The following is a 14,209-nucleotide window of genomic DNA, read 5'->3' as shown; positions in this document are numbered from 1 at the left end:
TAGCTCACGGAGGTCCGGTGAGCCAAAGACGAAGGTGAGGCGGCAGAATCCACGCTCCATGCTGTCCTCCGCAAGTATCGACAGGCTGCGCAGCTGTGGGAGTAGGTGTAATGGGTGCTCAGCAACAGTGCGCAGCACATCGGTGGGCATCCCAAGATGGAGGCGCTGTATGTGGAAGCCATGCGTCCAGAGAACGTTTGACACGATGTTCGTAGAGTCCTCGCCAGCGCGTGGAAGCGTCAGTGACAGATTGAGCGGCAGGGAGCCAGCCCGGTCGAGCCAGAGGGTCATCAGGGAGGCAAACATAGCAAGACTGGAGTCATATACTTCGCAAGATAGCGACGTCCAAAGTGTCGGGGTACCGTGGCAGACCGAGCGCCAGTGTCGACATACTTGGCCGAATAGCAGGGGAACGACGAGCGGAGTGTGTCCTGAGTCTCGAGAGAGCTGGGTGTCTGACAGCACAGTTCGGGGAAGGTGGGACCATATCTCCAGCAGGAGTTCGGGTGGAAGAGCAAGTGCCATGGTGGTTCGCAACAAGAAGGATCGGTTGTTCCCACGTTGATCCCTATCATGCGTAAGCGGATCACATCAGCGATGAGTCATGACTCTCTTCTTCTCAACAGTCATGGTCGCTCGCTCACTGTTCATCCGAAGCTGGACCAGAATCCTCCCGCCAACTGAAACCTACACTAGTCAATAAGAGCTCGCAAAGGGTTATCCGGTTCGGTCCTGTCGGGCAGGGCCACTGGCAGCCAAGCCGGCTGCCGGCAAACTCCCGCGGGCTTATTGACGCATTGTCCATCGATCGCAGGCTTTCCGAACGGACAAAGCACGCCCTCCTGAATATATAGCGCCCCCTCCTTGCTTTTCTCTGCCCACGTCGGAACCACTATGACCCTACTCGCAGAGCTCCCTGTTGAGCTGCTCAGCGCCATCGCGCAGGCCGTGGGCAACCAGCGTAGGCTCACCCGCCTCGCCCGCACCAGTCGCCGCCTCCAGAAAATCTGCCTCCCCGTCCTTTATCGCACTGTCGAGCTCGACTCCCGTAAGGGATTAAAACGGTGGCTCCGCACAATGCAGATCAAGACGAAGTATGCCCGGCTCGTCAAGTTCTTCGTACTGTGAGTGCCACCCGCCCATTCCGAGTTAAGCAAACTGACTTCGTGCGATTTAGCACGCTTCCAGGGGACATTTTGCTCGATGAAGCCGCTGTCTTCGCATTGGCTACCACCCTCGCGACATGCGGGAAACTACGCACACTTTCCGCTTCCATTTCGTCGACGTCATCGTTGGCAGAAAAACTTGTCGCGATCCAAGCCGCTTTCCCCTTACTGGAGGTCCTCACGATCCCCGACTCGTGCAGCGATCCCCACTCACTCGCACTCCTCGCTCAGCACCCCTCCGTCCGTCAATTCGAGATAATACGCCAGACCAGCGAGGACTCCTCGCTTGGGCTGCTGCCAACCACCCACAACCTCCTTTCCTTCCAAGGCCCTATCGCTGTTCTGGGAAATCTGATACATGTTCCCGCAATGTTTGCGTCCATGCAAGTCGTTACCTGTTGGCACACGGACATAGTGAACTCGGATGATCATCCCATCCCAGAGCGAGCTATCCGTTTATTGGAATTCTCTGTCCACGACTGGCATCCGGTCTATATACAACTCTTCCAGCTCAAGAACGGAACCTTCGACGCTCGCTGGCAGGACCTCCAGGAACTCCGTATCGTAAAAGCCCGCGAGTGCGATCGGCCTCATTTACGCTACCAGAAAAAGGTGCGATTTGATCCCTTTCCCCCCTCCCTGCTAAGCCCGGCCCGTTCCTTTACAGTTCAACGCGTTTCTAAAGGCCTTTCGCCCGCTCCTTGAACACCTCCCTCGCCTGGAGATATTGAACCTTAGCGACGATTTCCGCGAATGCGTGTTCCACAACCCCGCTACCCAGCTACCACACGTCGAGAACGAGATCCTGTTCCTCCGGCACTGCGCCGGCCCGGCACTGCGGAAGTGCCGGCTGCCCGAAACCTGCATCAGCTGGCGGCGTGCCGTAGATCTCGGCCTGAACCCGGTGTGGCTCCCGCGCCTCCATGCCATCAGCACAGACGCTCTCTCGCTACTCAACTGGTTCATCCCGAAGTGTCTCGGCAGCTGGGGCCCCGACTACGCCCGCGCAGCATTTCACCTGCTCGGCGTGGAGGACGACACGACGGCGCGCACGAAGATGGCACAAATGGCGGACACTCAGTCGGGGTCCCAGCTCTGTGCCCACTTGGGACTGCTAGAAAACTTGCAGAAGCTGACCGGGGGACTTGGACTCGATGATGATGACAATGATTTCTTGGATGACTTGGATGATGCGCTGTGGAACTAGGTATTAGAGACACGAGTCCTTGTCCATTTCCATTATGCTTACGATAACATTGGGAAAATGTGGAATTACTGAGCTGTATTATTTGAATGCTTTTCTCTGAAATGAATGGTTTCTCCAAAATCAAGTTAAGTAGTACCGAGTTTCTGATCAAATCTCCAAAAGACAATATTAATTTGCTACCTTAGGAATTGTTTTCACAAGTTTTGCGACAGATATACACCTAAAACTTTGAAGTGTTTACTGATGACACCAAGGTTCCGTTCAACACTATGTATCATAACGATTGAGATTGCTACCCAAGCACTGTACATCTAAGTCAATCAAGGAATTAAACAGTATCCGAAATATTCAAGACCAAGTAAAAGACACGGCCGTGACCTGTGCCTGCAGCCCAATACTCTGCAGACACGAATAAATGCTGCCCACATCGTTCCCACACACTATCCCGAACGTGTTGTCGCCCTGCGGCACGGCGTAGCACGTCTGCTTGACCGTGTTCCAATACGAGCCGAACTCCTTCGACGAGCAGCCGACCTGGAAGCTCGGGCTCGTGCCGGTGTCCCAGCCATACACCCCCGAGCAGAGCGACGTGAGGTGGTACTGCCCGTCGTTGGCAAGGTTCAGTCCGAAATACGCCTTGTTCCCCGCATCAGCGATGCTTGCCTTCTCGGTGGCTGTCCCAGTCGAGTGGAAGAAGAAGTTGCCGTTGATCGTGAGCGAGCCGGAGCTGCCGGGTCCGAAACATGCGGCCGGTGCAACGTTGGAGCCCCCAGCGGAGTTGGTTGTGGGGCTCTTCGATGGATCACCATCGGGCGGAACAGGATTGGATTGCGCCGGTTTTTGATTCCAGGTGTCAGTGAGGATCGAGGAGGCATCGGATGCGACGGTGCTGACCTAGTTCCAATCCAGATTTCAGTGGGTGGTAGTAAAAAAGACTGGCACTACGAACAGAGGAGATGATTGACGCGACTGAAGCCGGAATGGTTCCCGTGCCGAAGATGTCCGTCAGCGAAGCAATGGTTGACTGAAGGACATTCTGTGCGATGATGGTTGCACCGATAGTCGATGCCATTGCTGCAGGGTTATTCGCCACAGCCTGCACGTTACAAGTCAACACAATAAATTCCAAGAGTTTTCTCGCTACTTACAGCAGCCTGTGAGAATATTAGAACCAAGTCTAACGATAGAGTAAGGGTGACATACAGCGGCAGCGGCAGCAGCAGTGTTAACGTCTTGAGCAGCCTGAACAGCCGCAGAGGCTGCTGATGATATGGCTGGACTCGTTCCACTCAAAGCGCTCAAAGCTACGAGACGGTTAAACTTGTGGAGAAGATCAATCTGACAAAACTCACCAGCTTTAGCAGCAGCAGCGGCCGCCACAGCTTCAGCCGCATTTGTTTGAGCATCCGAGCTTGGTGTAGGCGTGCTCGTGGGCTTCGACTTGGTGCAGGTTGCGGCACGCGGAACAATCACATCTTCCTCGACCTCACGCGGCTTCGTGGTACGGGTAACGTTCACCGCTGCTGGGGCCGGTACAGGGTTGACACTGCCAATTGTGCATGGACGACAGTCAAATGAGTTGTAGCTGTTCGTTGGCTGGAGCGCAATAGCGTCGCTAGGATAGTCATACGGCGCGCGGGGAAGCGGAGGCGGCCTCCCTCGCTCGTCTTCGAGAATTTCAGTGTGGTCTTGATCTTGGCCATTAAGCCAGGCACTGCCGGAGTACAGCGAGCCGACAGCAAGTGGGCCAGCGGTGGCGGGACGGGTGTCGACCAGCTTGAGGGTAAACTTGTGGCACTGGCCGGCCCACTTGCCCTTGAGCTTACCCGGTCTCGACCATTCTGTGCGGGCATCGTTTGGAACACGGCGAAGTTTGGAGAGAGCAGTGTTTAGCGTCCCCTGGTACTGCTGCTCTTTCTCAGGGACAGCAGTCACGATCGCGCCATTCGCCTTGCCGCCTTCAAGTGTGCATTTGAAGGGGAACTCGTCACAAGAGACCTACGTATGTTATCGTTAGTAAAGCCAGCAGAAGTTAGAACCAAAGGGACGGGCCTTCCAGTACAACGGATCATGCTGCGTCCGATCGCAGGCCCCACTTTGCTTAAATGCGGCGGTAAGAGGCCTAGTACAAACGCTGTTCCGTCGACTGCTCGTGCTGAACGGGTCGTAGGTCAACACAACAGCATCGTTGGTAAGAAACCCGGAGCCGCGAATACTCGCACAGATGTTTGGCAAGTAGTCGCAGTAATATGTGAGCACGGGTAGTCGGCTGGGCGTGTCAACCGGGCCCCTACACACGTCAGACCGTACGGCTGGGCGTTTCTCCAGGTCCATGAAGACGTCGTCGAAGAGGGGAGTGCGCTCGACAAGTGAATAGTTGCGCTTCTCGATAGTCCCGCCAGTGAGGTTGAGCGGGATCTGAACTTTCTCCGTCCCATTGGATATGTATACCGGCGGCGGGGTGTTGGGTGGGAAGTATCGTGGTAGGGGAGTGCCGGGCTTGTTGAGCGACAGTGCTGTTAGACCAGGTTTGGGGACGATCTTGAAGGCTGCGAGGCGACGCGGAGTTTGATCTGCCTGCCTCGTCTGGAGCGGAGCTTCAGTTGGGTCTGGTGGCTCCTGTGGAGTGTTATCGTCGAAGCACAGAGAAGCGTTGTTGAACGGGCACGGGCCATTGGGGACAGGGTCCCACAAGTCGGTATTGTTGTCCCGGTCTATGCTGAGCGGGTCGGTAATGGGCTGGTTGCCGATAACGGAGACAATGGTGGCACTGGAGAAGTGCAGCCAGTCGTTCAAATTGAGGTACGGAATTTGTCCGTTGACGCAGAGAGTGCCTGAGCAAAACTAGACCACATGCATATGTGAGCATTAGTTGGGAACTCGCCATGGGACATACCCCAGTCCACGTCGCGATATCCGCCCACCACGCGAGGACGTCATTACCGGAGCTGTAAAAGAGTAAGATTAAGTCAAAGAGGTCGGACGAGCATTACCCACATCGGCCAGTTATTCGTGTTTGTTGTCTGGATGGTGTTGTAGAAGTAGTTGACGAAGTCAGCTGTAGAAATCTCAATAATCATGACAGCCCGACTGAGAGAAAGCTCACTCCAAGTCACAGGGCAGCCATTTGGAGCGAATGCGCAGGAGCCGACCATGGGGGCGTAAACCTGGGAGTCATCTCAGATCTCAGGTCGTATGCTCGACTTGGCCTTGCAGACTCACCTTGTTGTAGTCGAGACTGTTGATGCTGGCAAGCGTAACGCAAGTGCCCGCGCAACAGGCCGCGTCGATGACTGCCGCCGAGCCAGCACATGTGGCAGCGGCAAAGCACTCTGGAGCGCTCCAGAAGTTGTTCTTTGCGAGCTGCACAGACCAGTGAGACATGATCGGTAACAAAGGATAACGCGCACCTGTCCAGTCGCAATCTTGCTCACGCAGATGCCCACCAACGACGTGCAAGCGCTTTGCGGAGACGAGATGCACGTCCCATTCTGGGCGTTGGCACTACCTGGACCGAAAGAAAGTAGGATTGAGAATGAAAGGAAGTGTTTCCAGCTTCCCGACCGACGAGTCATTGTCGAGTGTGGATGGAGAACTGCTGAATTTTCAGTAGCTTTATACTTGATATGACGCTGTTAAGCTTACCTGGATGGAGAAGCGGAGGGCCGAAGCACTAGAGCTAGATGGTGCCAAGCATCCGCCTCTAAAATGTCCCCGAATATGGAGAGCATTCAGAGTGATTGTTGTCGACTCGGAGTGGGAGAACTTGAATCCAGTCTGGACTTTGACTGGAGCTCTGCAGCACGATATTGAGCTCGCTACACCCCAACATGAGCCACAAGATACAGGAAATCCTGCTCAATTACCTTCCACATCGCCCTCTGCACACCATTTGCTTCACAGGTGACAGCATACCGCAGCCGTTTTCGCTTGACGATTCCTGCAGACCGGGACGCTGAACGTGCGCACGAGAGAGGCTTTGCTATACACTCTAATAGAGAGCTAGACGCGGAGATGCGACCCGGAGGCGTATTTTGCGCGTTGGTCGGAGAGCGCTGACGCCTTGGTCAGAGTCGGGAGTAGACCAAGATCGCATCACCTGACCAACCACCTCTTGTCTTCCGCATTCATGGCCGCCGATAATCGGTGCCCGCTCCTGCTTTCTGCTCATTACTCCCCCGGGGGTTGTGTATAGGCTTGCAGTGCTCTCGCCCGTCAACATTGGCAAGCTCAGGTACGACTACAGTCTACTTGTGTGGGGTATTGAGCAATTAGCAGGACGAGGGCCTGGCTACCAATAGTAGCCTGATAGTAGCACACAAGCAACCAAACCCTGAAACGCAAAGCGATGGATGATGAGTTGTTACCGGGAGAGAATTAGAATTGGGAATGGCCTACCGGTGTGTGAAAAGCGTGCTCTTCTTGAGCTCGGTCTTACTGACCAGTGACCGTTCGTCCTTCAGGTGGGCCTCGTTCACGAAAGCCGCGCAACTTGCCTCACTGACTAGCAAATTTGGTTGTGTTGTCTCCCGTCCCACACCCACTCCGTCGACCTCGTTATCCACACATCTCATCTCACAAGACTGTCCACGCTTCATTCTCAAGTCGAAACTTGTACCGCTCGCTGGCTAACGAAGCCCTCATTGCAACGCGGACGGACTAAGCCGCCCTGATGATGATGATATTATCTTCGTCGCGTCTGTCGTGCATATCGAAGACTACGCCGAGGAGTGAGGAGACACACGCTGGTCATGACCTGAACTCTTCCCCCGCTTTATCCTACCCTCACGCAACGATGTTCACTCTCGCTATTCCTTCCATAATGGTGCTGTCCTCCTCCTCCGGCTCCGTGCGACGATATTGGCTTTGAAGGAGAAGTGCACTTTCGTCGACTTCTTTGTAGCAAGGAAGTCCCCATTCAAGCTGGCTTCTGGATCTCGTGCCTATTTTCCGGATTAACTTCCTTCCTCGACTGCTGCCGTCGAATGTTGTCTTCAGGCACCGTCGTGGGCTCCTTCGCGGTCCCTCACCCAGCCAACGGACCGCAGGAGCATCCATTTACCATCGGCACAACGACCACTTCCCCTACGCATTCATTCCCAGCGGCATTGCTGGCGCAATCTGCGGCGCGGTCCCCCCCTCGCCATTTGGTCCCAAAAAGGCAGTCACGTGCCATACCTGCGCCAAAGGAATCGATGTATCGCGGCCTACACGGATCGTAAAGTGACATCGACTGTATTAATATACCCCCATATGCTGGTTCAAGACCCCAACTCCTTTAGACGCGCTAGTCGATCCAAAAGCCAGTCGTTCTGGCGATGTTTATTTGGGAGCATGGAAATGGTGTTGGGGCTGACGAGCGGGGGGCCTGGTGCCTCTTGTGTGTTTATTCATAAAGAGTAGAGGGTTCATTATGGTGGACGGGCAATGTTTAATGAATGGCCACTGAATGGGAGCGTGAATACGTTCAGTGTGTGGCGAGACAGAACCTGCCTCCTCCTCAGGCTGGTCATGGTTACTTCTCAGTACCTCCATCTTTGTCTCCAATTTTATTTTATCCCCTCATCTAATTAACCGCTTTTCCTTGATTTTGTGTCAATATGTGTGGAATGTGCATGGTCCAATATAAGTATAGAGTCAACGATTTGAGGTATATTTGGGGCAGACGGAGGAAGTATTAGAACTAGTATGTACAGTTCTTAAGCTCTAGTATGGTTATCGAAAGGCCAAATTACTCGTAGCCCAGCGGCATGTTTTCGCCACATCGGCACCACGACCCAACTCCGGAAGAGAGGGTCGAATACACCTGCACGCAGGAGCGGATCGAGCCACGGCGGCACCGTGAGCGCGAGCCACGTCCAGAGCCAGAAGAACCCGAGTATCCGCCATCCCCGTTCTCGTCCGCCGCCGGGCCGGCGGCCTCGGAAGACGCGCCGGCCGGTCCGGACGGCTGCGTCCTCGAATGCAATCCCGACGGCCTGCAGCACGAAGAAGCGCAGCCCGCCGCCGCCGGCCGGAAGGCACCGGAGGGCGGCGCATTCGGGCAGGAGGTGCATTATCCCGGAGACGAGGAAGACTGTGTAGAGCTGGGTGTAGGCGGACGCTTTGGTGCCGCGGGGAAGATGGAAGAGGCGGTGGGCAACGAGGTGGCCGTGCGCGGTGAAGAACTAGCGGGTTGGTTAGTAAGAGAAAGAGTGATAGTAAAACAATGGTAAGAAATAATGAAATCAGTGGGGTGGGACTCCGAATCGAATCACTTGATGCCTTCAGGCTTTACCCACCCCAAAGACACATAAGAATAAAGCAAGGTATAACACACCTCACGATTGTTCTGGTGCCACCATTTCCCCCAGAAATTGCGCAGGTTGTAGAGCAGCAATGGCGATCCGACGCCAATGTGTCCATGGCTTGCGGACGATGAGCCGGTTGCGACTGCCCAGGCATCGCCTAGCAGGGCGGGGAGGACCAGTAGCAGGAGGACGAAAGGAGCGCCGAACAGAAAGATATTGGCGTAGCGTTGCACGACGGAAGTGCCCGCAAGAGAGTATTTAGAGGATATCTCGAGCGAGCGCCGGAGATAGAGCGAGGGGGTGTGGGTGAGATTGTACATGTTTATGAGTTCGACGACAAGGAAAGTTGCCAGCGCAGCCAATAATCGCTGGAGAACGAACAGCCATTTAGAGGTCGAAATATTGGGGCTTTTTTCGAGTTTCGAGTTATCATTCAAGTCCTCGCCAGCGAGCCTTACTGCCCAGCCAACTCGTTCCCTCAACCCGACTTCTCCCAGCCTCTTCCCCTCCAAGCGAACCTCCAGAGCACCCCTCACCCGCTCCGGCTCGATCACCACCCTTCCCACCGCCGCAAACAGTGTTATCCACACCCCGGCATTCATATAGTGCCCCACGATTGGTGCGCCCGTGTCTACCCTAGCCGCCGCAAGCGCAACCCCGAGCAGCAGGGCGACGCCCGCCGTGCGCCAGAGCAGCGACGGCAGACGCGGGGAAAGCACTGCGGTCAGCGCGCCCACGTATATCACGAAGAAGGCGAGGGCGAGCTGGTTGAGCGCGAGGGCGGCGTTACGGTCGATGTCATTGATGAAGGTCTGTGCCAATGGCGGGACCGAAGAACCCATGAAGGCGGATCGAGAACTTCAAGGAGGACACGTCATTGCGTGTCACGTGACACTCACGTGACACATCCTGTGTCACGGTTATAGCCGACACAACATCGTCCTCGGGCGGCCACAACCGATGTTGGACAACAGACGGTCTAGACTCGGACATGCCATGATCGTCTACCAACACGCTGATGATTGATCTTTGACGGTCGTCGGTCGGCAAACTGCTTCTGAGTTCTAGAGCCAGCTGAATCAAGGACATCAAATATGGCAATATTATGGCAACATAATTCTGGAAATCGCAAAGAACATGCCCTCAGAGGTTCTCCTCCTTCCTTTCCTGGATCAGATGCCCAAATATTGGCAGATATTGGCGTCGTGACGCGGGACATTATATAGGAAGGCCGTAAGTACGGACATGTCCACTTTCCCTGCGGCGCCATGCTGCAATGATGCTGGTCTGATTCGCGTAGTATTTGTGGGGGCGAAGCCGTCGCTTAACGCAGTCCGCTTAGTGGTGTAGGCGCGCCGTGCACTAGTTGGTAGGAGTAATCGCAGGCCGTCGCCGAGCCCATATATATTCAGAGGGTCAAGCCGAGGAAGTGGTTCTGGTGCGCTTCTTTCTTCCCCAATTTTTCCCTGGTCACCTTCTCCTCAGGCCCTCCAAGATGGAAATTGTGCGTAGTGCCTTCCGGTTGATGCCGCTCAGCTGGCTGAAGCTTTCCTGACAACCAGCCCGAATACTCCGATATCCTCGTCATTGGCGGTGGACCAGCCGGATCCTACGCCGCTGCCGCTCTCGCTTGCGGTGGGTTCTTTTGTTTCTGCGGCAGGTCAGTACTAATTCACGCGAACTTGAAGAGGGCTACCAGGTAACACTGTTGGAGAAAGAGCACTTTCCAAGATACCATATCGGCGAGAGTCTGCTGCCCTCATGCCGGCCATTCTTGCGCTTCATCGACGCCGAGCAGAAGGTCGACAATTTCGGCTTCCTGGTAAAAGTAATTTCGTTCTTGTGGTCAATGCCGAAGTGTTGTGCTGATTCCAGAGTAGGTCGGCGCAGCGTTCAAATTCGACCGCAATAAGCGTGAAGGCTGTGAGTCTTCGCTGAGTCCCGATCCACGCCCAGACTCATGGGGAGCGCAGACACGGACTTTATCAACCCCAACCCAAATAACGCCGCGTGGAACGTTGTGAGTCTCCAGCATCCTTCTGCCTGAAGAGCTCATAAACATCACCAGACGCGCGCCGATTTCGACGAGCTCCTTCTCCGCAACGCCGCCCAACACGGTGCACGCGTGGTCGAGGGAGTGACTGTCGGTGCAATCAAGTTTGCGGACCCCGACGTTGAGCCCACGAAGTTTCAGCCCGTATCGCTCGAGTGGAAGAGCGACCAGGGGACATCGGGCGAGATTAGATTCAAATATCTGGTTGATGCTTCAGGGAGAAATGGGCTGATGTCGACGCGCTACTTGAAGAATCGCCATTTCAACCAGGCGCTCAGAAGCGTCGCGTATTGGGGATACTGGACGGGCCAGGAGATGTATGCGCCGGGAACGAGCCGAGAGAATGCCATTTGGGTGGAGGCGTTGACTGGTATGTCGCAGTGGTGTCCCACCTGCGGAGTTTTCACCGCCAATTAGACGAGAGTGGTTGGGCTTGGTTTATTCCGCTGACGGATAAGGTATCTGTTGGCATTGTCTTGAAGGAAGAGGTCGCAAAGGAGAAAAAGAAAGGCTTTTCCGGCCCCAACGCCATGCGGGACTTCTATAACAGCCAGCTCTCGTTAGTGCCAGGTGTCACCAAGTTCCTCCAGCCCGCAACGTTCCATGGCGAGGTGATGACTGCCGGAGACTACAGCTACTCCGCACCCGTCCACGCCGGTCCAAACTACCGTATTGCTGGCGACGCTGGCGCTTTCGTGAGTTTGCTTGGCTTTGATGACCGTATAATCTGACAATAGTTTTCGCAAGATTGACCCATACTTCTCCTCCGGTGTTCATCTCGCTTTTAACGGCGGGCTCACGGCCGCTGCGACCATCGGCGCTTCAATCCGGGGCGATTGCACAGAGGAGGAAGCCGCCAAATTCCACACTGCCAAAGTTGGCGCGTCCTACACTCGGTTAGCTTCCCTCACTCTCAATGATTCTGCTTACCCTTGATGCAGATTTATGATAGTCGTACTCGCCGCCTACCGCCAGATCCTCCATCAAAGCGCGTCAGTACTGACGGATGTGGAGGAGGACAACTACGACCGCGCGTTCTCCTTCATTCGACCTGGTACACATTGTGTTTAGATCCGCCGCTCACGCGCTGACCTTCAACCTAGTCATCCAAGGTATGGCAGACACGAACAAAGGCGTAACAGAAGACCTGCTGCAGTCGACGATGGACTTCTGCGAATACGCAATGGGCATGACCGATCCAGAAATGCATGCGGAGGTCGCCAAGCGTGTAGACCCTCAACTTCTGGCGCACGAGGGCCCGCTGAAGAGCGTCGAAGAAATCAAGGCGATCGCGGGGGACGACATGGAGGTGGAGATCGTGTTGCGAAGGGTACAGGCCAGAAAGGCGCTCGAGGCGCTGCAGTGGCAGCCGAACTTCCGCGGGGAGATGTTTGAAGGGCTGGGTATACGACTCGAGCGCGGGAAGTTGGGCCTGAAGCGCGCGGAGGCGGAGGGACAGTAACTACCCAGGATTATCAGCCAAACTCTATGATGAGCGGGATGTTATGCGGCATTCGTTGTGTTTTGTAATCCTATTAACATTGACCCCATGTAATGCCACGGAGGAAATCGTTACGAACGGGTCTCCGATGCCCATTTCCGATGGCACGCCTGTATTCCACGTCAAGAGAAGCGCGATTGGTATCGTCTGATCCGAGTAAGCTGCTCGCCTACTAGTAAAAACCGAGTTTGGTCATCGAGAGCTGTGTCGGCTGCTTGATCAACTCGGAAATCTCTTGAATCGACGGGCAGGCAGTACCAACAAAATGGCAGGGTGGGTTTGGGTTGGATTTGCTGTCGGACGCTTTGCGAGTAAAGTTCAGGAAGCCGCATGCCTGCAATCTGATAAGAACCTGAGAAGCAATCGTATCAGATAAGGAGGATAAGATGATAGCCGCAATAGGACCGATTGTCTCACCCGTAAAATGCGCCTTCAAGTTTAATGCAGGGACGCGGAGCCGCTTGGAGTCGGGCAGGTGATAGTAAATGCCAAAATACTGTTTTGTGGTCGAATTTTCGGAAATATCGATGTTGTCGAGCGAAGTCCAATGTTCACCGAAGCTAGATTGCAGGGTCAGCGAAACCGAAAATAACTTTCCCGCATGGAGGGGAACACTCTCACAAGAACCCATGAGTTTGAGACAGATAAAAATGCCTTGTCAGTCGAGACGAACAAGACCCGACACCCAAAGTCCCCCCCGTACTTCGCTGTATCCACACTTGAGCAAGATGGCCAAGAAGCCCACCGACGGAGTCGACTACCACGACAAAATGATCATTGCGCATGGTGAATCGTTAGATTGAGGCCATTGTGTTTGCTCACCTTTCGCCAGCCGTCTTCGCGTGCATCGCTACCCTCTTCACTGCCCCTGCCGCCATCCTAATCGGGCGATACTTTCGGGGTCGCCCATGGTGGTTCAAGGCGCACCTCTGGCTCCAGTCAGTCACTGCATCGTGCATCATCATCGTATTCGCTGTTGGCATCGTCGCGGTTCTGTCCGGCGCCTCCCACATCGTCCAGCTCACCGGCCCTAAAGCGGATGCGCATCACGACCTAGGCCTCGCCATCCTTATCCTCTTCCTCCTCCAATACCTCCTCGGAATCGCCGCGCACTACACCCACTCTGCGGGCCCGGCCGGGGCAGAAAGGCGCCGCGTTTCCCACCCTTTCGACCCCGAAGCACGCCCTCCGCCACCTGCACGTGTTTTGCGGCGTTGCAATGACAGCGCTGCTCTATGCTGGTGTTAAGACGGGCATGGACGAGTGGGACACCGTCAGCGACATGGGCACCCGTGTGCCGAGTGGCATTGTGGTCGTTTATTGGTTGTTTTTTGGGATCGAGGTCGCGGCGTACTTGTTTGGCTGGGTCATGGAGCCACTTCGGGCCAAAAAGACACAGAGAGCCGCCGCCTCATTAGATGGTGGTAGCGAGGAAAAAGTCGCGGTCGAAGCGTAGAGTCCGGGTCAATCGTGCCAGTGGAGCGTGTTGTTCTCTAGGCAAGACTAGTGGTGGTGCTCATATTTCTGTAAGAACGAGTGCTTTGGATGAAAATTGTTGACGTGACGCATGACGTGATGCGTGACATGATGACGTGTCCTCTTTGCCGATCGCCACATCATGGTTCTCGCCGCAGACTGAGCGGCGCCTCCAGGCTGTGACTCCACACTCTTGTTCTGCGGGCCAGGCGACACGTCTACCGCTCCGGCGCTGGCAGCCCGCCCGCGAGACTTGCAAGAAACTCTGACGCTGGGAGGTTGACTCGGAGGGCATTTGCATCATATTCGTTCCTGCGGCGTGTATGCATTGGACCAGTTCCACAGCTGGTCTCAAGTTGTAATTTTAGAACTCCCACAGCAACACCCGCCTCACGATCTACAGCATGTCAAGGCGTACTAGTAGCGATCTGCTCCTTTCTGATGCCAGTGCACGGCAAATTGAGTACAGGTTTAAACATAGTCATGAAAAGATGACTGATTATCAATGAATTCGGC

General features: G+C 54.9%; 4 protein-coding genes across 4 annotated transcripts; 3 read left to right on the top strand and 1 right to left on the bottom strand.

Annotated features, from left to right (window-relative positions):
- Positions 1-894: 894 nt before the first annotated feature.
- Positions 895-2,373, top strand: MIND_01231000 (uncharacterized protein; the record flags this gene model as incomplete). Its single annotated transcript, XM_037368808.1, has 3 exons — positions 895-1,124; positions 1,178-1,778; positions 1,834-2,373. The coding sequence occupies 3 exons, from the start codon at positions 895-897 to the stop codon at positions 2,371-2,373; spliced, it is 1,371 nt and encodes a 456-aa protein (XP_037214776.1).
- Positions 2,374-2,721: 348 nt separating this feature from the next.
- On the bottom strand, positions 2,722-5,948 carry MIND_01230900 (putative chitin synthase; the record flags this gene model as incomplete). Its single annotated transcript, XM_037368807.1, has 12 exons — positions 2,722-2,772; positions 2,815-3,267; positions 3,323-3,469; positions 3,522-3,527; positions 3,577-3,677; positions 3,726-4,371; positions 4,507-5,092; positions 5,145-5,321; positions 5,371-5,431; positions 5,480-5,540; positions 5,596-5,736; positions 5,784-5,948. 12 exons carry the CDS (start codon positions 5,946-5,948, stop codon positions 2,722-2,724), a joined length of 2,595 nt encoding a protein of 864 aa, XP_037214775.1.
- A 4,210-nt stretch (positions 5,949-10,158) lies between these two features.
- MIND_01230800 (uncharacterized protein) lies at positions 10,159-12,178 on the top strand (the record flags this gene model as incomplete). Its single annotated transcript, XM_037368806.1, has 10 exons — positions 10,159-10,167; positions 10,226-10,298; positions 10,352-10,491; positions 10,544-10,586; positions 10,637-10,683; positions 10,732-11,086; positions 11,134-11,411; positions 11,464-11,612; positions 11,658-11,770; positions 11,820-12,178. 10 exons carry the CDS (start codon positions 10,159-10,161, stop codon positions 12,176-12,178), a joined length of 1,566 nt encoding a protein of 521 aa, XP_037214774.1.
- A 725-nt stretch (positions 12,179-12,903) lies between these two features.
- Positions 12,904-13,465, top strand: MIND_01230700 (Cytochrome b561 domain-containing protein; the record flags this gene model as incomplete). Its single annotated transcript, XM_037368805.1, has 2 exons — positions 12,904-13,003; positions 13,050-13,465. The coding sequence occupies exons 1-2, from the start codon at positions 12,946-12,948 to the stop codon at positions 13,463-13,465; spliced, it is 474 nt and encodes a 157-aa protein (XP_037214773.1). The 5' UTR covers positions 12,904-12,945.
- Between the last annotated feature and the right edge of the window lie 744 nt (positions 13,466-14,209).

This window comes from Mycena indigotica (assembly GCF_014461135.1).
Source record: "Mycena indigotica strain 171206Taipei chromosome Unknown Mind.scaff0012, whole genome shotgun sequence".
Classification (NCBI taxonomy): domain Eukaryota; kingdom Fungi; phylum Basidiomycota; class Agaricomycetes; order Agaricales; family Mycenaceae; genus Mycena; species Mycena indigotica.
This window is presented reverse-complemented; position numbering and strand designations above follow the sequence as displayed.